The sequence below is a fragment of the Euprymna scolopes genome, chromosome 34 (assembly GCF_053919585.1).
Source record: "Euprymna scolopes isolate OS-2025 chromosome 34, ASM5391958v1, whole genome shotgun sequence".
NCBI lineage: Eukaryota > Metazoa > Mollusca > Cephalopoda > Sepiida > Sepiolidae > Euprymna > Euprymna scolopes.
The window spans coordinates 37,942,318-37,968,798 of NC_136515.1; the positions used below are offsets into that span (position 1 = coordinate 37,942,318).

The 26,481-nt window shown below is 33.1% G+C and overlaps 1 protein-coding gene across 2 annotated transcripts in view; it reads left to right on the forward strand.

Moving 5' to 3' along the window:
• LOC145259178 (ATP synthase mitochondrial F1 complex assembly factor 1-like) overlaps positions 1-26,481 on the forward strand; it is a 51,744-nt gene that overhangs the window by 21,677 nt on the left and 3,586 nt on the right. For both annotated transcript variants that reach the window (XM_080116935.1, XM_080116936.1), the window contains exons 5-9: positions 503-553; positions 10,053-10,100; positions 16,007-16,102; positions 20,938-21,004; positions 24,426-24,466. In XM_080116935.1, the coding sequence (XP_079973061.1) occupies positions 503-553; positions 10,053-10,100; positions 16,007-16,102; positions 20,938-21,004; positions 24,426-24,466 (303 nt within the window). The remainder of the gene's footprint in view (positions 1-502; positions 554-10,052; positions 10,101-16,006; positions 16,103-20,937; positions 21,005-24,425; positions 24,467-26,481) is intronic.

Sequence of the window (26,481 nt, forward strand, 5' to 3'; positions counted from 1 at the left end):
ATCTTATTGATGAGATGCCCAGTGTGAATGCGGTATAGTGATAACTGGAACTAGTTTAAAAGAATAGGCCAAAAGAATAATGCACAACTCTCATCGCACCCCACCCAATTTGACCTTGTGCTATATTCATTGTGTAATGTTTTTAGTATTTTTTGTGAAATCTTTTTGCAAAATTATCCATGAATAAATAAATTGATTGGTGAAAAAACAAAGACTGTTGGAAATTAATGACTGAAACTTGTTGGACAAGTCAACTACAAACTGAAGTTCATTTGTACTAAATATTGCAGAGGATTTGAAAAAGAATTGTTAATTTTATGAAAGATTCTATGGGTGACATTTTTTTTTTTTTTGTAGAGGGGTGGGTCACCTTTACTAGTTATGGTGATAAAATAAAACCTGAACATCTACAAGAGCCAGACAAAGTTCCCACTCTTTTGGTATGATTTTGGTCTGTATGATTTTAAGATTTTTTTTGTTGTCTTTTCTTGTTTCATTTTAGATATGGATGCAATACCACAGCATCAAGGACTGCGTCTATGGAGTTGTCAAGGTAACTCTCTCCCTCTCTCTCTCCCTCTCCCTCTCTCTCATTTTTATTTAAGATATGTCTACACATAATTTTAAAAGATTCTGTCCATCAGACCAGCAGTTTTCGTTTTGAAATAACTACCAATAACCATGACTAATAACACCCTACCTAAAAGCTTATACTTCAAACTCCTCTGCTTAACATTCACAGGCAATCTGAATTTGAACAGATATATTGAGGACATTGCCAACGCTGCTGCAAAGAAGACGAGTTCCCTCTACTGTGCTAGAAAATTACTCACACATGAAATCATCCTATATCTCCACAAAACCACCATTTGCCATGCATTGTTGTCACCTCTGAGCTGGGGCATCTACCGCTAGTCTCTCCCTCTTAAACAATGACCAAAAAACAATCTCCAATCTAATAGGTTCTGCACTATAAACTGAGCTCCAACCATGCATCCCTGTGTTTGTTTTACAAGTACTTTAATGGAAGGTGCTCTGATGAACTCATAGCACTTGTGCCCCTTCAACATACATGGCCCCAACTAACCTGTTCAACTGCAATAAAATTCCACTCCTTCACTGTCAAAGTCCATGGATATTGGAAAGCTTCTTTCTTTGGACTGCCAGACTTTGGAATTCCCTGCTTGTTTCCTGCTTCTCTGAATAATAACAACATGCAGAAGTTTAAATATAATATGAACAGAAATCTTACCGCTCACCTCCCTACATACTGACTGGCATGGTCCCATATAGTCGCCCCTTACATCTAAGTGGCAATATGCCTTGTTTGGGGGGAAAAATGTTTTAAAAAATGGTCATCTGTCTCGCTTAATACTTTAAAACAAGGTTATATGGTAAAAATGCTATTTTCAATTGAAAAATATTCACAGCAGGAACTCAGCTACAACTCACAAGAAAGCACTTACCATTCTTTCTCTCTTTCTCTCTCTGTACCCAAAACCAAATGGAACTTCTTTGAACAGTTTCATTCATAAAACATTCCATTTGTGGAACAAAACACTGTGATGTCTGGGAACCAACACATTGTAGCCTCAGTCACAAAGTAGACAAAGAATAGGAAAGAACTCCAATTCACGATATTTATGTCCTCATTCTCTCGTTACTGTTGTTATGTCCCTCACATGATCGTCTTTTCTAACACAATCTCAAATGTTCTCCCCATCTCTAACGTGATTTTTTTTAAATCTTTATTTTTCCCTACCGGTAACGTCATTTTGCATGCATTTGCATACACGTGTCCAAGTTATGTTACAACACGACCAACGTGGTCATCTTTAAGTCTTGATACATCTTGAACCATTCTCTTCGATAATTTCTGTAAAGTAATATTCTGCCATTCCACCCATTCTTTCTGAGATGTATATTTGTATAGGGAATTCTCTTCCTGTTTCCTGCTTCTCTGACTGTACTAACTTGCAGAAGTTTAAATGTAATGTGAACAAACATCTTATTGCTCATTTTACAAAGTACCACTGTAAACATGGTCTCAAATAATATCCTCATTATATTCAAGTGGCAATATGCCTTATTTTGGGTGAATAAGAATAAAACAGAAAAAAAACAAAAAAAAACATTTCAATTAAAAGCAATTAGATACTTATGAATTCATTGTGTATTTTGTGCCGTCCATGTAAATTACCATTTGCAGATATGATGCAGTCATAACCAACCGAATCTCCTTGGTTCAGCTCAGTAATAAAAATGCTGAACCTTCTTTCTGAAGCAAAAAAAGGAGAAATTAATGAAGATACAAGTTTGCTCACCTGTTTGCATTTCTTTCTAAGAAAATATTGAAAATGTTTGAAGTAAAAGTTCAAGCAATTTATAACTAACTCTGCTTATGAATGTTTGAGATGAGGATTGATTATTGATTGAAAGGTCACCATCGTATTTTAAATTGATCCAAGCATCTGTATAAAATGCTCTATCCATAAGTTGGTCTCTCAGTTTAAGTTTGAAATTGTGGGGGATTTCTATCTCTGGAAGAATGTTCAGTTCTTGTGTGAGTAAAAATAGAAATTTTATGCAAATATTATTTTAATTTTAATTTTAATATTATCCTTTCATAAAGATAGTTTTCTATGTTAAAAGAAGAATGAAGATGACTAGATAGTTTCATGTCCTATCCAGAGTAGATTCTATTCACCCATAGACGGGTACTAATATTCTGGGGTGAATTTGGAAGTAATGGTAACTAAGGGATGATTTGCCCGATCTGTCCTGAGTAGACATGAAACTGCATTCTGTGATCTTTATTCTTCTTCTAATATATAAAGTTATCTTGTCAGACTTTCAAAGTCAAACCTAAATAGCAATCCATTTGATATCAGCAGTGTTTTAAATATTAGATTGACCTCTAAACTGTATGCTGATTTGTGCAAACATTTAACTTTGATTCCAATTTATCCAATCAGAAATAATCTCTTATATGAACTGCAACATCGGAAGTTATAAAAAATAGTGCTCACTATTATCCTCTGTCTTTTAGAAACAAGATGGCACAGCTGACTCTGTCACAGCACTCTGTTCAACCGATAAGCTTCTCTCTTAAGACGCAAATGAAACCCACAGAGACACCAACTTCATTGTTGACAAAAAGACTCTTTAATGCAACATCTGCACTTATAACCTTGTAACACACACACATGTTTACATACTGCTTTTAACTAAACAAACATAGGTACAAGCATTCTCCTAATATGAACTCGGTTCTTGTCCAGAATTCTCACTATATTAAGAAATTAAAAAATCACATAAAATGATCAAGTAGTTTTATTTTTTATTAAGAAAATCAAATTTTATGAGTAAGCAAGAAGAGACTATCTTATTTCGCCATTTTGAAGAAACAAAGGAACATAACTTAATGATTTAAACTTGTGAGCTCAGCCTTGTAATACCTACGATTTTCAATTAATCACTTTGTTGTGGTGGCAACCACTTATTTGCATATGCGAATAACATAACACTATAAATGGCAAGCCTAGGTTGGCCTTGGTGTGTCTTACTCAAATGCCACCGGAAGTGACGCCGAAGAGCATACATGTCCTCCCACCAAGACTCTCTGACTCGACACCGTCATTTGTACATATTGTAAATATACCTTTTCTTTAATACACTTATTATTGCGTTATCTTGTTGTTTGCGTCTTCATTGTATTTCCTTACTAATTATTGTTCAACCTTGCAACCACAACAGTTGGCGACGAGATATGAAGCGTCAAATATAACAGTTTGACGAAGAACTATTTAAAAAAAAAAAAAAAAGTACAACGCAAAGGTTGACCATTTTTTTTAAGGAATGCAAAGTGTTGACGAGCAAACGGATTTTACGCTAAAGAGAAGTTTCAACTCAAATGAAAACAAAAAAAAAAAACTCTAACGTGGCAAAAGCGACAATTTACGCCGTTTTCTGGGAATCCGACTTACAAACGAATGTAAAAGTGAATTTTTGTTTTGCTGCTACACGACAAATCTTACTAAAGGACCAACTTGCAAACGAAAAGCGAACTTTGTTCTGTCGCAAAAACGACAGGTCAGACTCGTATTACGAAAAGCAAGGAAGTAACCTACGAAAAAAGTTCACCAGTGGATTCTAATTACTGTTCTCCGTAAACAAAACAACAACTAAAGGACTTTTTAATTAATGTTTTGGTTGACGTTGGTACTAAAAGGAAATACCACAGCTAAAACTAAAATTCAAGGAAAGGATTTTTTTTCTTGAAGTTGTCACTGAATAACGGATAATACAGTAAAACGTCACGGAAAGAAAAGGTAATCTCAATTTAAGAGGTATTTTAATTACTAAAATACTAGAGAAAAAAAAAAAACTCAAAGAACTAAATGTACTGCATACATTTATTCAATTGTGACTCGATTAAAAAAAAAAAAAACCCAAACTTTTATTTTGTGGAAAGAGTTACTTATTAGTAAGTGCCTAAAAACGGAAAGTCAATTCCATTTCGTGATTCCAGATAAACCTGTTTTATTTTTTTTTTTGCAGCGTGACTTGCAAAAAGAATATATTATTGCAAGCAGCGATATTATTATTGAAAACAGGAGCTTACAGCAATTTGCTTTTTTGTTGTAACCCAAACCGGTGTATATTGTACATGGTATAATATTTTTTTTTAACTACACACTAAAAAAACAAAAACAAAAAAAACATGGAAGACTTATCAAAAATGTTCATGCAATTTTTTACAAGCACAGGCTGAGCGGGATGAACGCAGACAAGCTACACAAAACGAGCTTTTGCAAACACAAATACAGGCACAGGTTGACCGCGAGGAAAAGAGAGAGAACAGATTATTGAAATGGCAGCAGGAACAAGAAGAAAAGCAGAAAATGGCACAATTAAAGCAGAAAAAACTGCAATTGGAACAGGAAGAAAGGCATAAGAAACTACAATTGGAATATGAAGAAAGACAAGATGAACGTTTTGCTAAAACACTGGAACTACTAAAGAGTAATCAAGAAAATGTCGATAGTGTTAATTTCTCCCATACAACTATTTTTAATAGCATGGACACATTTTATTATGTGCCTGAGGAAGAGAAGAATTTTGAAGCATACTACACAAGATACGAGGATGTTTTTCAACTGGACTGTAAAAATTGGCCAAATAGTCAGAAAGTGAGCCTCTTACTCAGAAAATTGGGTACATCAGAACACAGCAAATTCGTAGATTACATATTACCTAAAAAAACTGCGGAATAAGAGTTCATGGAAGCTGTAAAATTACTAAAAGAATTATTTAATCCAAATATATCTCTTTTTCATAAAAGATGGCTGTGCATGAATCTAAGAAAGATGGACAACCAAGATTATTTGACATACGCATCAGTTGTCAATAAAAACTGTGATAATTTTAAGCTTGCAGAACTAACGGTAGAAGATTTTAAATGTCTAATCTTTGCTCAAGGGTTAGTTTCCACAAAAAATGCAGAAATACGCAGATGAGTGTTGTCTAAGCTGGAATCTGAGCAAGATTTAACCCTCCAGAAACTAGCAGAGGACTGTGAAAGGGCCATTACACTAAAAAAGGATTAAAAAAATATAGAAGAATCCGGAGTGGCATATGTAAGAAAAGTTAGAAAACCATACGCACCAACCAAGAACTTTACAAAGAAAAGCAATGGAACGGGATATTCCAAAGATAATAACCATAAATATAGTACAGAATATAACAAGCCTCTTCCTAGATATAACTGTAAGAGATGTGCAGAAAAGCATTGGGAATCAGATTGTCCTTATAAGAAGAAAAAATGCTACATTTGTAAGAAGGTGGGACACAAAAGCGATTGCTGCAGATATAAAGATTACACCAGAAAGAGAGTACAGCAAACAAAATCAAATACAAAATTAGACAAAGATCGGCGAAAATACGTAAAAGTGGAAATATTTAAAACATCAATAAAGTTACAACTCGACTCCGGCGTTTCTATAATAAACCTGAATACATGGAAAAAGTTGGGAAAACCGGCCATGATGAAAACTAGTAAAGCAGCCCGGACGGTAACTGGTGGTGGTATAAAATTTGAAGGAGAAGTTGTCCTCCCGATAAAATTGAAAGGGATTTCGAAGAAATTAAAAATATTCGTACTAAAAAATAGTGAAAATCTGTTTGGAATAGATTTAATTGAGAAATTCGGACTATGGGATAAGCCAATCAATACATTCTGTAAAAAATTAGAATGTTCTTCTCCAACAACAGTAAATATAAAAGACGATTTAAAAGAATTATTTCCTGAGGCATTCACGACTAACTTAGGTCGCTGCAATAAATTCAAGGCCTCGTTTGAACTTAAAGAAAACGCCAACCCAATTTTTAGAAAAAAGCGAAATGTTCCGTTCGCTGGGTTGGAAAAGATTGATAAAGAATTAAATAGATTGGAACAGACGGGAATTCTATCAAAAATAGAACACAACGAGTGGGCAGCCCCCACCGTATACGTAAAGAAAAAGAATGACGAAATTAGAGTGTGCGCAGACTTTTCGACCGGGGTCAACTCCCTATTAAAAGATCACCATTACCTCCTACCAAGCCCAGAGGAAATATTCACGAAGTTGAATGGGGGTAATATCTTCTCCAAAATAGACTTGAGCGACGCGTATTTGCAAATACCGGTCAAGGAGAATTGCTCAAAAATACTATGTATCAATACGCATAAGGGATTATACAAATACAACCGATTGCCTTTTGGCATCAAAGTAGCGCCTGCCATCTTTCAGCAAGCGATGGACACCATGCTAAGTGGTATTGAGTGCGCATGTGCATACCTGGACGACATTGTTGTCAGGAGCAAATCCCTAGAAGAACATAAGGAACATTTGAAACAAATATTTACTCGAATACAAGAATTCGGCTTTAAAGTAAAAGAAAGTAAATGTGACTTTTGTATGAGCAAGATTAAGTATCTTGGACACATAATAAACAAACATGGACGACGTCCAGACCCAGACAGATCTGCGGCAATAAAAAATATGCCAGCACCCGATAATGTAACAACCTTACAGAGTTTCTTAGGACTCGCAAATTATTACCAATCTTTTATTGAAGGAATGCATAACTTGCGAGCCCCCTTAAATAATCTGCTTAAAAAGGATACACCGTGGAACTGGACGCAAGAATGTCAAACCGCTTTTGACAAAATAAAGAGCGCACTAACATCCGAATTATTCTTAACGCACTTTGACACAAACTTAAAAATAGTCGTCGCTAGTGATGCTAGCTCCTACGGCTTAGGAGCATGCATTCAACATATTATGCCGGATGGGTCTAGAAAACCAATAGCGCACGCTTCGAGAACGCTGATACCAGCCAAAAGGGCATATTCACAAATCGAAAAAGAAGCGTTGAGCATAATCTTTGCCGTGACTAAATTTCACCGATATTTATATGGTAGACAATTCATACTTGAAACCGACTATAAACCGTTAGTCACAATCTATGGATCAAAAAAAGGGTTGCCGGTATACACCGCAAATAGATTGCTGCGCTGGGGTACAATACTACTTAATTACGATTTCCAGCTACAACATCTAGCATCAAAAAAGATTTGCCATGCGGATGGACTGTCAAGACTGATACCACAGAAACACAATCTGGAAGAATCAGTCATTGCAGCAATTCGGACAAATGTTGAAGTAAAAAATATGGTAGCAAACATCATTAAGGAACTACCCATAACTTTGTCGGACATTAAAAGGGAAGCCGAGAAAGACGAATATATAAAGGACATAAAAGAGAAAATTATAACGGACACAAAGGTGCAGGAAGTTTTCTCCATATGTGATGATGTGTTACTGTACAGCGAGAGAGTGGTAATACCCAAAACATTGCAGAATAGGATGTTAAGAGATTTCCACACAGGACATCCGGGGATAAATCAAATGAAGTTATTAATGAGAAGCTACGTGTACTGGCGTAACATGGACACTGACATAGCGACAACAATTGATAAATGTAAAGGATGCCAGTTAGCGGCAAAATCTCCACCTATAGTACACAAACCTTGGCCGAAAACCGACCAACCATGGTCGAGAATCCACATGGACTTCGCTGGTCCAGTAGGTGAAAACTATTATTTAATTGTAGTGGATAGTTTCACAAAATGGCCGGAGGTAATGCGTTGCAGGAATCCGACAACGAACAACTCAATAGGGTTCCTTACGAGTTGTTTGCAAGATTCGGTGTACCAGACACACTGGTCACTGACAACGGAACGCAGTTCACATCCGCAGAGTTTAAGGAATTTTGCGACACGTTCCGAGTGAAGCACATCACGACTCCGCCGTATCATCCAAGGTCGAACGGCCTTGCGGAAAGGTTCGTGGACACGCTAAAACGAGCGTTAAAGAAATCCATTGGAACACCAACAGAAAAAGCTTTGCAACAATTTTTGCAAGTATATAGGATTACACCACATCCTAGTACACCATCAAACATATCACCAGCTGATCTAATGTTTGCCAGAAAGGTAAAATCAGCGTTTGACAAACTATTGCCAAGGCAGGCAATTATCCGAAACACTACACACACGAGAAGAAAGAAATATAACTCGGGAGATCGAGTATATTTTAAGTGCTACAGAAATAACACATCTTACTGGGAATGTGGAGTAGTGGATAAACGCATTGGTGATTGTACATACATGATTAAAGGTCCACAGAATATACATAAAAGGCACCTAAATCAGATAAAAAAACGTCATATCCAAGATGATGATGATACGACAACAGTCGAAGAGGAGGACACCATAGATATCATATACGAATCTTTTAATTTGGAACCGCCTCAAAATGCACCTGAACCCCGAAGATCAGGTAGGAAAAGAAAAGTGAATGAACCATTAATGGTAAACCCAAAAAGAAAAAGATATTGAAATCTGTGTGACTTCAAATCTTGGGAGGGGGGTGTTGTGGTGGCAACCACTTATTTGCATATGCAAATAACATAACACTATAAATGGCAAGCCTAGGTTGGCCTTGGTGTGTCTTACTCAAATGCCACCGGAAGTGACGCCGAAGAGCGTACATGTCCTCCCACCAAGACTCTCTGACTCGACACCGTCATTTGTACATATTGTAAATATACCTTTTCTTTAATACACTTATTATTGCGTTGTTTGCATCTTCATTGTATTTCCTTACTAATTATTGTTCAACCTTGCAACCACAACACACTTAAAATCAATTTAAAATGATTTTCTTTAGAAAAAAAAACTGTGATCAATTTATATGATTTTTGGAATATGATCTCTTTGTTCTGTTATGTGTACATACATCATAAACATTTTTCTGTATCTTTGTTTTTTAATATGATTGGGGGCATGTCTAGACAGCCTCCATCAACTCTGAACATTTCCCTGCACATTGGCTCTTTTCTAACCTTTTTGTCATCCAGACTTCAGGACTAGATCTCCTTCTGTTAACATTCTTCTCTCTCTCTCTTTCTCTTAATATTCATTTTACAAAGATGGCCTAATAATTAAATGTTACAACGAAACATCTTTCTGTTTTGCGGTGTTTACTATAAATATATTCATCTAAACAGAACTTAGGTCCCTTTAAAGTGACATCATGAATAATAAGTTAAAGCAAATAATATGAATATTGGAATATATTAAGAATTTTAAGAATAAAAACTTTTATCAAAATGACTGGGTTCACTATTTAAAAACAAAAAAGGGTTGATATGCCATAAAACCAACCAAACTTTTGTTTTGTTTTTAACTATTGTTTTTTATTCAGTTGTTTTTAACTATTGTTTTTTATTCAGTTGTTTTTAACTATTGTTTTTTATTCAGTTGTTTTTAACTATTGTTTTTTATTCAGTTGTTTTTAACTATTGTTTTTTATTCAGTTGTTTTTAACTATTGTTTTTTATTCAGTTGTTTTAAAAGGTTGTTTTCTATAATGTCTTTTGTTTTTTATTCAGTTGTTTTAAAAGGTTGTTTTCTATAATGTCTTTTGTTTTTTATTATTTTCTAGGAAATTGATTATGATGAGATTTATGCCAAGTCGAAGATCTGCCCTTCTGTGAGTAAAATGTTTGATTCTATTATAATAGAAATGATATTGCATATTATATTTGAAAACTTTTTTTATATCATCGTTAAATGGAAGCATTGTTCTTTTTTGATGATAATAACAGAGAAATAGAATCTCTACTGACAGTTCTACAGAACACCATGATTAAAACTAACCACATTAAAGCTAAACTATACAAAACACAGGAAAACAGTAAATGTAGATTCTGTGGACAAAGAGAAGAAATGATAAACCACATAATAATTGGATGCAGTAAACTAGCCTCTCAAAATTTAAAAAAAAAAACAGATACGACTGTGTGGAGAAAGCTGTACACTAGGACTCTGTAAATGACTGCACTTCAAACATGCAGATAAATTGTTCAGGCACAGGCTAGAGACAACATTGGAAAACAAAATTTTTTTGAGCATTGATGGCACAGCTCAACACATCGGATGACCCACGGTTATGATCTTTGCTGTAGTTTCATGTGAGGGCCACATCATGCCACCTCATATCTTCAAAGTCAGCTTGAAAATCAACACCAAAGTGTACTTGGCTGAAGAGTGTGATCTGGTGCAATCGAGTGCCTGCTGGCAAACCCTGGGTGTGGCAGCAGGACTCGGTGCCGATCCACAAGTCCAAAGAGATCCAGGCTTTACTTCAGAAGGCGTGCTACTACTTTGTACCCTTCTCTCACTGCCCTCCCCTCCTGCCCTGTTTTGAACTTGCTGAACTACTTTGTTTGGTCATGTATCGAGAACCTCACCAACATGGCCTCCCACATGCACCAGCCTAGGTGTGACAGAAATACTTCATGCATAAGTGAATGGTGGTTTACAGAGATATAAGATACTGGCAGATGGGAGAAAGCCGGCCTGACTTCCAAGTATTTGCCTTGTGGAAAATGCATGTTCTCAGTTCTGGACCCATATCAAGGCAGTGATTGAGGCTGAAGGCGGCTACATTGAATAGATGTCAGCTCTACTGCATAATGAAGTTCGATGAATTGATTTTTTTCAATAAAAGTTTTAAAATAAAGCTGTAGTGACAATTCTATCATTCTACGCTGTACATGTTGTGTCAAAATTAGTAAAAATTCCAAAAATTAAAAAAAAAAAAGTAGAAAAATATTACAAGAAAAAATAAAATTTATCGAAAAATTTAGTTTCATCGTTTTCTTCTATTGCAGCCAGTTTCGTATGATAAACTGACTTATCTCCCTTGTTTTCAGTTAACATTCACTATTTTAAATTAAAAAATCGTAGATTGAGACTATAACAATGTTTTTTCTGTTAAAAAATAGTTCTAGCAGCTCTTCTACGTGATCACGTTTTGTTATTTTGGGAATTTTACTAATTTCGACATGATACATAATTATGTAAAAGTTTTTTTACTTAAAATCATTTTTTAAAATATGGTTATAATGCACAAGTGCCCTTTTCTTTATTAAAATTCAAAAATATCATAAAATATAAGTTTAGATGATCATTTCAAATTACAAGTGAAATATTCTCATATTTAACGTCACTTTTCTCTTGTTAATGTATCAAACGTTTTCTGGTATTACACAAGCTTTTTTTTTACCATTTTTCTGGTATTAGACAAGTTTTTTTTTACCATTTTCACAGTTCAGCAGGTCAACTGTCTTCAAATTCCACTCCACACGGTCTTGTCCAATCACTTGCTTCCTAGTTTTCATTGGCTGACCAACTTTCCTACGATATAAGACATCCATACTTCTGGAACGGTTTATCCAGGATGATGAACATTCCATGTGACAATTCCATAACCGATTCATCGTTAAAATAATCTTTAGTGCTTATTCATCTAATCACAGAGTTTGTCATTAACATTTTGAGATTTACTTTTTACACATTTTCATTCTACAAATGTTCTTTAATAATTTTCTTAGCTACAATTTTTGTAATTAAATAAAAGAGAATCAGTTGTCATCTGCTTCTTGTTTTTGACATCGGAAAAACGGTTGGATCATACTACCATTCCAGAAGTTATCTCACTACCAATGCAATCGTATACTTGTATAAGAGCCAAATATGTCCTAAAATCAAGTACTGTTGCCATATTTGGAGAGGAGCTGCTTAGAGCAGGCTTTCCTATTTTGACAGGGTAAAAAACAGCCTCAAAATCTAGTGATGTCCTTTTCTCTTTCTTACAGAAAAGACATTGCGAGTCTATCTCTGCTCTATCGTTATTTTGATGGCAGATTCTCAACTGAGCTTCAATCTACAGTACCCCCTGTAAAACATTCATAACAAATACTCGTCTAACTACAACCACTGACAACAATTTCCCTTGCTCACTATCCCTGCCTAAAACTAAACAAAAATTTCATAAGCAAAGTTTCTTTCCTGGAATTACCTGTCTGCAGAATACAATATTGCAGGGATGTTTCCCAACTGATTATAACATTGTTGTCTTCAAGTCCAACGTAAACAAGTTCTTGTTGAGCTGTCGTCTTAAGTAATCAAATTATACTCAATTTTCAACATCGTTACTAATCATCACGTTGTTGTCTCACCATTCATCTGATACTCATTTAACCCATTAACTTTGAATTGCTTTTATGTCTTGATAAGCAGTGATTCCTAAGTAAAAGAGGAAAAAAAGGCAATATTAATACTACTACAACTGCATTGAGTTTGAATTAATTACTTCCTTTATATTTAACTTGTGAATATTGACAGTGTCATGCTAACTAAATTAGGGACACTCAGAATAATTAGATAACGTAAATAAAGAAAATACATTTCATTATTAAAGTTAAAAATCATTGTCTTTTGAATAGCAATTGCAACATAGCACTCTACCTGAGAGCTCATCATTCAAACTCCTCGAATTAACATTCACAGGTAACATAAATTGGAACAGATATATTGAAGACATTGCCAAGGCTGCTGCAAAGAATGTGGGTTCCCTTTACTATGCTAGAAGAGAGTATCCTGTATCTCTACAAAGCTACCGTTCACCAATCCATGAAGTATTGTTGCACATCTAAGCTGGTGCATCTATCACTATTTTCTCCCTCTTGGACACGATTCAAAAAAAGAGTCTCAAACCTAATAGGTCCTGCACTATCAACCAAGCTCCAACTTCTGTCCCATCACTGCAATATTGCATTTTTGTGCTTGTTTTACAAATATTTTAATGGAATGTGCTCTGACAAACTCGTAGCAATTGTACCCTCAACAAACCCAACAAGCAACAAAATCCCACCCCTTTATTGTTGAAGTCCCTAGATGCCAGAAATTCTTCTACTAGTTTCTTCCTTCAAATTTATAGTCTTTGGAATTCCCTTCCTGTTTCCTGCTTCTCTGACTGTACTAACATGCAGAAATTTAAATGTAATGTCAATAGACATTTCGTTGCTCACCTACAGAAAAGACCATGTAGACATAGTCACAAATAGTATCCTCTTACATGTAAGTGGCAATATGTCTTGTCTGGGGTGAATAATGAATAAAAGTAAGAATAATAATAATGTTGTCTATCATATTAAGCAATAATTTTACCAAGAGGAAATGTGTATGTATGTATGTATGTATGTATGTATGTGTGTATATATATATATATATATATATATATATATATATATATATATATATATATATATATATATATATATATGAATTGCATTTTTTTCTTTAATTTTGTTCATCTCAAACAAGACACATTGTCATTAAAATGTAAGGAGCTACTGTGAATTAGAGCATCCTAAGTGGGAAGTTTTTTAGCATGTTGTTTGTTCACATTACATTTAAATTTTTACATGTTGATATGATCAGAGAAACAAGGAACAAGGAGGGAATTCCATAATCTAATAGTTTGAGAATAGAAGCTTTTAGAGTACAAAGCTCTCCAGTATCTACAGACCTTTACAGTGAAGGGCTGGGGTATTGTTGACTGACATGTTGGTTAAGGGTATTTACCTTGAGAGGGGCACAAGTACAGCAAGTTCATCAGAGCATATTCCATTTAAGTGCTTTGAAAACAAGCACAAGGATGTGATGATGGGGCAGAGGCTGAAGCTTGTTAGATAGTGTAGATTAGAAGCTCTTTTTAAAATCCTGTCTAAGAATAAGAGATTAGTGGTTGGTGCATCAGCCCAGATGTGGCAGAAATATTTCATGCCTAAATGAATAGTGTTTTTTAGAGATATAAGATACTGGCAGATGGGAGAAATTTTCTAGTCTGCTAGAGGGAGCCCATCTTCCCTGCAGCAACCCTGGTCATATCTATAAGTATTTCTTCCAATTTATAGTACTTGTGAATGGTAAGCTGAGTAATTTGAATAATGGACTCTCAGGTAGAGTGCTGCTATGGCAATTTGTGTTTGAAAAGTTTCTTGAACTTCTTATGAGGAAAAGAGTTTTGTTTTAGTAGCATTAAATGTTACCTTCCATTTTCTCATTCCACTACAGACTGAAATTCACTTTCTAAAGATTCAGCCGTTGCCTTGGAGATGTGTCCACATTGATTTTATCCACCTGTCAAGAATTGTGCGATGTCATCAGCAAATATACCCATCTCTAATACAATTGCATCATTTATGAATATCAGAAATAATAAAAGTTCAAGAATCCATACCTGGGGCATCCCACATTAATATTGTTGTTTAGATGTACAGCCATTGAGGACAGCCTTGAGCTTTCTTTAGGCTAAAAAAGATCTAGTTATTAAATATTTGTCCAGTCATACCATACAAATTAATTTTCATGAGAAGACCTTGATGCAAACTTTATCAAAAGCTTTAGATATACCAAGTGCTACTTCACCAACCTTGTCCAGTGTAAATACATTCTAAGATGAAACAGTAGGACGAGCTTGGCTTAATCCGTACTGTGTTCATTGTTCTAGTCAATAAATAGGGCTAAACACTACGTGCTTTTAAGGTGTTCCTGTGATGGTACCCTTGCACCTGACTAATAAACATTTACCACAAATTAGAAACAGACATTATCATAGGTGGGTAATGTGGGCTATATTTAATTAAATTAAGTTTGTTGCAAAAAAGATAAGAAGTGAAAATTCGAATACCTCTGGGGTTTTTTTTTTTATTTTATTTTAACAATAAGTATTTGAAATCAATCAATAAATATTCCCCCGATTTCAGTTTCTTTTTATTTTTAAAAAGTTTTAGGTGGCATAATATGGGTGCAACTTTTTATTTAAAAATTTAAATATTTCAGATTTGAATTACATTTGAGCCATGATCATTAGGAACGAATTAAGTTAGTTTTCTTGAATTTCAATTTCTTAAGATTCCTGAATTCAAACCTTAAATTATAGGCATTATTTAGAATCAAAATCATCTAATGATTCTAGACATAAGATTCAGTATCATTATCTCATGATTTTCATCTTCGTAAAGGGATATAAAAGCAAATCTGTTTGGGGAATTAATTTTGCACCTCTTGCAACAGATATTCTAATACATGTAATATATGTATAGTGGGAGTCAACTTCTAACTCTGGGATCCTGGTTTCGAATCTCGCAAAGTTCAGTCATGCTGATGATAAACAACAAAACATGTGTCTGTGGATAATTAAATTTGAATACTATATGTGTGTGTATATGTCTATATATACACAAATATAAATAAAAAAAAAACTGAGCAAAGCAATGCAATTAAATATCTAGTATTTTATTTTTTGTTTCTACCTGCGCAAGTCTGGCATTTGGTCATCAGTTTTCCTCAGTGCATGCATTACATAACACTTTGCTGCTAAAGTGATAAATATTTTAGTATCAAAAAAGAAGTTCATTTAATGCATTGTTTTCTACGCATATTTATTTATATCTCATCATATGATTTCAAATTAATGTTAGCAATTACTAATTCGTTCGTAAATGCAAAAATATTTTGACCTTTTAAAATTTTATTTTGTTTTAGTTTATTTATCCCATTCCTCGTCAAGATGGTTATGAATTTATTTATCAGCAATTTTCTGGTGATGAAGTCTATTACACACCTTTAGCTCTTCTTCAGGTGAGTCACAACATGCTTTAATTTTACACTTGCATTGGATTATATTTTCGAATCATTTTTAATCCTTTCTTATTCATGCAGTACTATCAGATCAGGCTGTCTGAATGTACTGGCTTCATGGCCTAAAATGCACCAAACATTGATGTTATTGCTTTTTTATTTTCCCTTTATAAAACTCTGTCATGTTCTGCAAATTCAAAACAAAAATAACAATTTTCCTCTACAAAATAACCAAACCAAACACTATGAATAAATATTTAAAGAAATAAAGAACTTGAAGCATAAAACCTTTCCCCAAAATTACTGGATTCAGCATTGTATAAGTCAAAAAGTGTTCATATTAATGTTGAGACGATTAATGGAGTTTGTGGTAAAAAATTAAATTTATATAAGAAACTGATCCCCCAGTCCAAATTCTAAATTCTTTTCATTTTTTTTTTTTTTTTTTTTTTCTGTAAAGTTTATTCAGGGTGTTCAGTCACACATGATCGCCTAAAAAGTAGAATCTCATTCTGGAGGGAAATGATTTAGCTAAAGGTATTATTAATTGTTATTCTGTTTATTTATCTTCCCACTAAGGCAGATTTAGACACAACGTCAGTTTATAATGTACAGAATCCAGCTCTCTAAGAGGAAGCATTTTAAATCTAGGATTTCTTTTTCACTGACTGAAGACAGGAAATATAAAGTGGAGTATCAGAACAGACACTACACTTTGAAACATTTATTTGCTAAAAAATATAACATAGAACAAGGTCATTAAAAGTGTGGAGACATGGGGGTCATTGGTCATCCGCTATCTTACACTGAGCTAGAATTATATCACTCACCACAATACCACATTTATCTCTATTCAAAATAGTGTCAATATGTTGACAATATGTATATATATATTTTTTAATATATGAGATGTCTTCAATAAGTTTCCAGACTTTTTTCATATGGGTGCTTTTATTGATAATACATTTTTATTGATAGTGATTTTTTTTGATAGTACATGCATGAAACTCTACTCCCCTTTTTGAAGTAATCTCCTCCAGCTGCAGTGCACTTGTACTGTTCTAAAAACTTCTAGAAGGTTGCATGGAAGTCCTCTTGTGTAAGTGTGTCAATGACTCTCATCAGAGCCTCTTTAATTTCCTCAATTGTCTCATAAAGACAACATCTAAGGTTTTCCTTGAGATTAGGGAATAACCAAAAGTCACAGGGAGCAAAGTCTGGACTATATGGAGGGTGAGGAACTGTCTTGATGCTCATCTTGGTCAAATAGTTTGTGATAAGTATATGGAGTTGTAGACTGGTGCATTTGCGCACATATTCTGCATCTTCAGTTCCTCTCGAATAATTGTGTGACAGTTCCCACACTGACATCAAACTGTGCACTTTTTGTCCCTATAGACACACAACAATCCATATCCATGAAATTCTTTATTTGGCCAATCAACTCTGATGTTCTGACTTCCTTACTCCTCCCACACCTCTCATCATCCATCACTGATTCCCTGCCTTCCTTGAATCTCTTATGCCACTCAAAAACTGATGCTTGATTCATGCAAGATGGTCCAAAAGCAGTTCATACAATTCTGTGGCATTTTTCCCTAAGTTTAAAACAATTTTATTATCGTTCTTCTAAAGTGTCCTTTGTCCAGGTTGCATTTTTGAAGTTCACTAGCTGTGATAATCAGGCTTTAGTAGGGTGTATTCTAATTCTTGCTGTAGCTGTTTATTTGAACGTGAAATCATAAAAATTGATCAGTTATCATAAGATGTATAGCAATAACATACTGAATTTTAAAAAGTCTACAACAATTTTAAATGCCAATACAAAAAGAGTCTACAACAATTTTAAATGCCAATACAAAAAGAGTTTAGAAACTTATTGAAGGCACCTTGTATATTAATATTATATATTAATATATATTAAATATTAATAAGTTTTTAATCCAAAAAATATTTTCCATAAGATGGCTGAAAAATATCAATAAATTGTTTGTCAATAATAAATTTATTCAGTGTTAGAAATCCAATCAATAAAACTTCATACAAAAATATTTTCCTATCTCCCTCCTTCCACCAAAATAATCATAAGGGTTTAAGAAAAAAAACTTATTGGTTGGCTTAAATTCCTTAAGGTAGAATTATTTTGTGTAAAATTTTCCTGTGTTTCATACAACATTGTTTAGATGCATAAGTTTCTATCACATGAAAGAAATTTATGATTTATGTACAAATTTCCCATTGTGTATTTTGTATATAAATTATCGTTGAGATACAAATAAAAAAATAAATCCATTATTATTATTTGTTCCAGCGCTAAATTATTAATAAAAAAAAACTGATATAAAGAAATTGTTTGTTGATTTTTTAAAAATAACTTTAGTAACTTGAACTCTTTGTTCTCTCTGTGATTAGTAGGGCTATGACAATAGGATATTCTTTTCATTGTTTTGACTCTCGAGTATATATCCGACACAGTTAAACACACTTAATCAACCAAGAACCACATCTATATATATAAAAGCGAAAATGTATGTATGTATGTATGTATGTTTGTGTGTCTGCTAAACACTTTCGACAGACAGAACAAAAATTCACAAATTTGGTCTCATATGAAAGTCCCATCCTTCGCTCAACAAATATCGAAAAATTGGCCAAAAATGTTAATTTTTTTCACCCTGAAATCAGCACTTTTCTACAGAGGGGTGTGGGGGGGGGGTCAGCAAAAACCGTCCTCTCATGACGAAGTCGCTTCTACGCATGCGTCAGATGACGTCATAACCTGATTTAGTTTAAAGATTTAAAAAAATGACCTAATTTCCTGTACATTGTGTTAGGTCAGTTGGTTAGAGCACTGGGTCATTATCTAAACGTTCGAATCGTGGTGTGAGATGTCTTCTTTTTTTTTTTTTTGCTTTTTAAATTTTAAAATTGAAGCATGGTTATTTAAGCCATTTATCACGTAACGTTCGTTTTTCTGTTTGTTTTTTTTTTTACTTCGCTTATTCTTAGGTTTTCATTAACACCCCCCCCCACCCCCGACCGACCAGACACACCCAAAAACACCCGGCCAATGCCGGGTACCCATCGATTTTTTAAATTTTAATATTGAAACAGGATTATTTAAGCCATTTTTCGTGTGTTTTTTTATTTATTTTTTTTATTTTTCAGATTTTTTAAAGAATTTTTAACGTTTGTTTTTCTGTTTTCTTTTTTGGTTTTGTTTTTCCAATTTTTACATTTAACATCGTTCGTTTGCCTTACGTTAGTTTTTTTGTGTTTTTTTTTTCGATTTTTTTAAGTTTTAACATTTAAAAATATTTACTTCGCTTATTCTTATGTTTTGATTTACCCCCCGCCCCAAGCCCCCACCGCCCGGGTACGCCCCCACTTTATTTTTCAGATAAGTTTCAACGTTCGTTTTTCTGTTTTCTTTTTTTGTTTTTTTAGTTTAGTTTTACTTTGCTTATTCTTATGTTTTGATTACCCCCCCAAAAAAAAAAACAATCGGGCACCACCGGGTACCCCCCCCCCCCGCTAGTCACTATATAAAAGCATATAAGATATCAACAGATACACACTCGAGAGTCAAAACAATGAAAAGGATATGCTGTTGTCTTCGCCCTAGTGATAAGTAAGGCTCCAAATATCGGAACATTTCTGTATAAACGAACTTAAATTGACGTTATTTAATGAACTCTTTCGATAGGGGTGGTGGGAGTCTATATTGCTCGTATGTTGTTGTTGCGTTTTGGGGGGGGGCGCTTTTGATATTGGAATTGGAATCAGTAATTTAGAAGAGAATCAGTTATTGTATCAGAATTGGGGAAAAATATTGGAATCATTCCATGACTAGTTGATATACCATAAAACCAAGCAATCAAATCTTATTCATACAATTACATTCATGTATATATGTAGAATCTAACAATATCATAAAAAAATATCAGTTTTTGATTTTGTATGAATTTTCAATCAAAACTTGTCGATCATTGGTGATTAACAATGGTTGTTTTTGAAGTTGGTCAAATTAGGCTCTGAAAATTGTAACAATGAAATCAAAATGTATGTAATCATTAGGACTGTGACATAGAATATTATTATCATTGTTTGGAGTCTTGAGTATATATCCGACACAGTTAATCAACCGAGAACCACATCACTCTATATAAAAGCATATAATATATCAACGGATAAACACGCGAGAGTCAAAACAATGAAAAGAATATGCTGTTGTCCTAGCCCTAGTAATCATTTTTATATATCAGTAAATTGTGTGATTACTTTTTTTTATATATTAATATATATTTGTTAAATAAAATTGTTTCTTTTTGATTTCTGCTTAGCAGAAGTTTTGCTAAGTTTTGTAAAATGTACATACCTATAACAAAACAAAAATATCATATTCCAAAAATCCAGTAAATTGATCCAGCAGTTTTATTTTTAAACCTGAGAATCAAATTTTATGAGTAGCAAAAGAAAGACTATCTGCCATTTTGAAAACAATCTAAAAAGAGACAAAGGCAGATAACTCAAAATAATTCAAAGTTGTGATATAAAAGTTGTAATGCCTACAAACTCCCATTAATCACTTAAAAATGATTTTCTTTATAAAATAAAACTACTTTATTAATTTACATAATTTTTGGAATATGATATTTTACATTTCATCATGGGTACGTACATCATACACATCTTTCTTTCTTTTTTTTTTATAGAAGGAACCAAAATTAAAATAAGTGAAATAAAAAGATGCTAAAAAGATTCTCAAGCAATGCCAGATAAGTACAACACGCATATGATTGTATTGAAATGATTGTAAATTTGATTCATTGCAGAGACACAAAGAAAATGCTCCTGCTTGTTTGACCCTGCAACATTTTACAGACTTGAAAGAAGAAAAAGGTAAATATATATATATATATATATATAAATATAAAATGTTAAATGAAAGCTTTTGCGTCCTTCTATTTATTTATTTGTTCACTTTACTATTTTGTTTACTTCTACTTCGTTTTTTTTTTACTTTTACTCGGAAGGCTATTTTTAAGTGTCTGTGTTCTTACATATATAGGTCTGTGTATGCACTTACGTATCTTACGTGCAGTTCACTGTTATATGTGTGTGTGGGTGTGTGTTCTTATCCTTACACCGTTTCTTGCCTTGAAAGTCTTTGAGATGTGTGAGTGCAAATGTATAATGCGTACATACCTGGTTGCCTTGGCCAGCGGATGATATCTTCGGGTCGCTGGTCTGCTATCTCGTTGGGGAGTGGTCACTGCAGACAGATTCATTTATGACCACAAGATGGACTGAAGCTTCAATCTTTTATTAAAGGCAAGCCTATATCTTGGACCCTGCTTGTCGGAGAGCCGAATCTCCCATCTGCATTCTCTGCTGCCCAAAACCAATTCTCCGCATGTGGTCGTCAACCGGAAGCCTACGACCACAATTCCCGTGTTACCCCTAATTTCTGGTGCATTCTCTCTAGGTTAATACCTGTCAAACCTAACCTTTTGTGACCCTGCCAACTCGCTGATGGGAAATGAAAATATACTTACATAACTTTCTATTTCTAAAACTACCTATATAGCAATTAAGTTGGGATTCTCAATACTACATATATATATATACACTATTATATAAAATGAACTTTGTATTTGTGTCTGAGTTCATCCCCTATGGACTTGAAAATAGTTGGGCTAATTTTTATGAAATTTCACACAAAGGTAATTTATATGTTCTTAGATAGGTTTTGTTTAGAAATGTCTTCGATAAGTCCGATGAAAAGGAACAGACGATTTTGACCAAAGTTAACACCTTACACAGCCTAACATCACAAATGCATTTGAGAAGTTTTATTACCACTCAAGCTGAAAGGCCTGATATAAAATCAACAGTAGGTTATTTGATATGACATGGGCACGTTCAAAATGAATGTTTATGTTTAAAGGACAATTTCACCATGATACTTGACTTTTTCATTTTAAACTTAAATTCAAGCCATTATTACCGCACAAGCAGTAAGGTCAGGCATATAAAATCAACAGTGTGTTCTTTGATATGACAGAGATGCGTATGAAATTAATTTTTCTGTTTAGAACACAGTTACACCATGATACTTGACTTTTGCATTGTAAACTTTAATTCAGGCAATTATATATATATAAAAATAATATTATAAAATCAACAGTAGCTTCTTTACAGTGTAATGTAGACTACAATCTATTGTGGACTAAGTCTCTGTGAGGAAGCAGGTGAAGCTTCTAACCAGTGCACCACGATGGCTCCTCAACTAGAGATAAGGTAATCAATCGATTTGATTAAAAAATGACTGATATCACTGACAATAAAAATATGGGAGTGTGAAACATTTGTTGATCACTATTCACTCCTGGGCAACATCGGGTCTCCATATTAGTATATTCATAAATATTATAGTTATACCTACAGACAATTATCAGTGCAGAAAGTGACAATTACTACTGGTTGGGGTGGTTGAACCCAGCTACAAAGTCACCTTTGACTCCATTTGCTAGGATGTTACTTCCAGGCCAGTAAGTCTCTTTATTTTGTCTTGCGTAAACAATATCAATTGCCATGAGAATTAAGGGAAATTAAACACCTATAAATGCTAAATGTAAGCACAGCAGTAAAGCTTTTAACTTAGAATATTATTGATTTTTTTTAATTATTGAATTGGTTTATTTCCCAGACAGAGAATAAACTTGGTGCTACCTATTGTTACCATTTATGGCATATCATTCATATTGATATTCATATTTATATTCATATTTATATTGATATTCATATTCATATTTATATTCATATTCATATTCATATTCATATTTATATTCATATTTATATTCATATTCATATTCATATTCATATTCATATTCATATTCATATTTATATTTATATTCATATTTATATTCATATTCATATTCATATTCATATTTATATTTATATTTATATTCATATTCATATTCATATTTATATTTATATTCATATTCATATTCATATTCATATTCATATTCATATTCATATTTATATTCATATTTATATTTATATTCATATTCATATTCATATTCATATTCATATTTATATTTATATTCATATTCATATTTATATTTATATTGATATCATGCATTGGGTAATTGTAAATTTCAGAATACAAATATATATTAGATAATATGTAGTAATAATCCTAAGGTTGCCTTGTTATTAGACGTACAGGGAGGGGGTTGGGGTATAAGGCAGAGGTATAAAGATAGGGTAGCAAAGTTTATAGAGGTGGATAAAAAAACAAAAATAATTAGGATGTGGACGAATGGCATGATGGGATAATAGGGGAAAAGTATGCTGCTACTACTACTACTACTACTACTACTAATAATAATAATAATAATAATAAGGTGAATAAAATTAAGGAATTAACAATAAAAATAAATTAAAAATAACAAATAAAAATAGAATTAAGGGAAAAACAATGAAGAGTAAAATAAAGTGAAAAAAAATAAATAGCTAAACTGAAATTTAGTTAAATGGGAGCAGAGTTGAATAACTAGGATACATGTATACAAAAGTGAGGCACAAAGTAATAATGTATATATGGGTTTAGCCAGCTGAGCAGAAAGTTTGGTAGACAATATCCTGGAGGATACATATCTCTAGGTCAGGAGAACGTTTTCAGAGGTCAATATTATAGTCCTGAATTTCCTGAATGCAAGAACCAGTGATATAAGTTATTCATGAACAAGCAAAATGTAAACAACAGAATACATTTATGCTCGTTTATAACGAGAAAATTTTTTCCTGTGTGGCGTTTCAGTGAATTGTGTTATTAATCGTAGTGAGAAAGGTTTGCAAATTCACAATGAGTTGTTTTATCATGAGATATGTAGGAAAGAGACATTACCTCTGTCCTAAAAAGATGATAAAAAGATTGGGGTTTAGTTAGTTCCAAGTTTGGAGTTGGTGTTTCCACATTTGTCTTACTTGATATGAACAAAATTTGTTGAATTTTTTAAAATGTGTTCGATTGTTGATTTTTTACACCTTTTTTCTTCAAATTTTGTTTAATAACTTTCTTAACTTGAATTTTGTAATTGAATTGACTGAGAAAAATCAGTTGTTATCTACTCCTTGTGTACATATACAAAAAAAGCTGTATTAATGCTACTATGGCATCAAGTTAGGATGAATTACATCCCTTTGATTTAGTGCATGTGAGAGAGGGACAAGTAGAATTTACATAAAAATCTTTGAGAATATAGAGAGAGTTTCAATTACAAACAATTATTAAATAAAAGAATCTTCTTTTTAGGATTGGTTTTGATGTCTGGAGATTTTGATGACAGTATTTTGGTAAGTAATCTACTTATAATATGAAAGACATTCATTTTTGTTTCAGTTGAAGTTCTCGGAAATCAAGGGGCTCACTACCTAGGGCTAACACTTGAACTCTATATGAGATACATAGATATTTGAATGTTCTATTAAAGTTCTTTATCTCTCAAATACTGGATTAGTAAAGAAATTGACAACATAATTTTCCTCTTCCCAATTAACCATTTTAATGTATATCTTTCGTTTTGGTCTCTTGGTCATACTGGATTCCAGGACAAGAATTTATCTAGTCTGGTGGAGTATTCAACTTCATGCTATTACTGGAGATAATATCACTTGGAGAAGGTGCACTATTCCTCGTATATGTGTGTATGTCCAGCTAAAATTTAAAACTAGAATATTTAGACTTTGAATGTAATAATTGCCATTTTCAAAATCATTGAATAACTACAAAAGTGTTGCATTTTCTCTCACAATTATGTTAAAAAAAAATGTGATGATATTTCTCCAATACTTTTGTTTTCTATTAAAATAACTTTTACAGTCAAATTCTTAGATTTATCACATTTGTAATCCAACTATTCATATATATATATATATATACAATAGAAAAATGCGAGCGTGAAAAGTAATATGGTTAAGCTTAATGATGGAAAAGAAAAGGACAAGATATTCTTGTAAAAAATATAATAAATTTATAACTTAAAATATTGCAGTATTAAAAGTTAAAAAAAAAAAATTCAATTTAACATTACATAATCAATTCTTAATACTGTAATATTTTAAGTTATAAATTTATTATATTTTTTTACTAGAATATCTTGTCCTTTTCTTTTCCATGATTAAGCTTAACCATATTACTTTTCATGCTCGCATTTTTCTATTGTAATCCATGATTTTTCCAGGCTTCCAATAAATTCACTTCGCGTTGGACAGGAAAAAGAAAAAGCAAGATGGCGGCGTCTATGATATTTAACAGAAACAGTCTCTTGTGATCTTACGAGATTCACGTGGGGGAATGTAATATAAAGCAGGTCACCGTGAGGTGTGTGGGAGAGCTTTGGCCGTTCAGACGGTAAACAGGTGACATTACAAGACAGACGGTTACTCAGTGCATTAGGATGAGTGAAGGAGGTTACAGTTCTACAAATTGTATAAAAATTATCTTTTTATTTTATAACTAAGACAACTGCATGTACTAATCCAGAACATGACCCATGGTTGCATTCGGCATCTTCTAGCAGTTTACAATAAGTTGCCGGAAAATAAGCCAAAAAAAAAAGCCGATGTGATTATCCATTAAAATTCAATTAAATCAATCCATTACAACAAGAAGAAAATTTTGTTTTAAAATCTCACTCCCCACAAAAAAAAATGATTATTTATTTGAAAATCCCCCACCCACCCCCTAAAACAGTTTTTTATTTAAAACTTTCTAGGAATAAACATCACTTTTCTGCCAAGTTTCTTGAAGAAAAGAATTGTTTTTAATCATATGAGGTTCCTTAAATAAGTTTCCAGACTATTTTGTTCAGGCATTTGAAATTGTCATAGACTCTTGAACATTTAGTATATATCCTGCTATACATAATTGCTATACATTTTATGAAATGACTGATCAATTTTTATGATTTCTGGTCCAAATAAACAGCTATAACAGGAATTGAAATACATCCTACTAAAGCCTGATTGTTGTTGTATAATAATCTTATCATTATGATTATTGTTCTTGTTGTTATTGTTCTTTGTTAGGACTTTTTAATAGTGAGAGTCTTAGAGAGATGTTGGTGGCAGGGATCGTTGGTGCAAATTGGTCGACGGGCACCAAATCGCTGTTTGTTACATATAGGTTTTCTTAAAAGTGAGTCTTAGAGACTTAGAGTCTTATTAAGAGAGAGTCTTATAAAGAGTGTCTTATTAAAGTGAGCCTTAGTGAGTCTTTTATTAAGAGGGATGTTGTTGTATCTTAGAGAGATGTTCGTGTTATAAAGAATGTCGTTGTTTCTGTTATGAAGAGATTGTTCATGTTATGA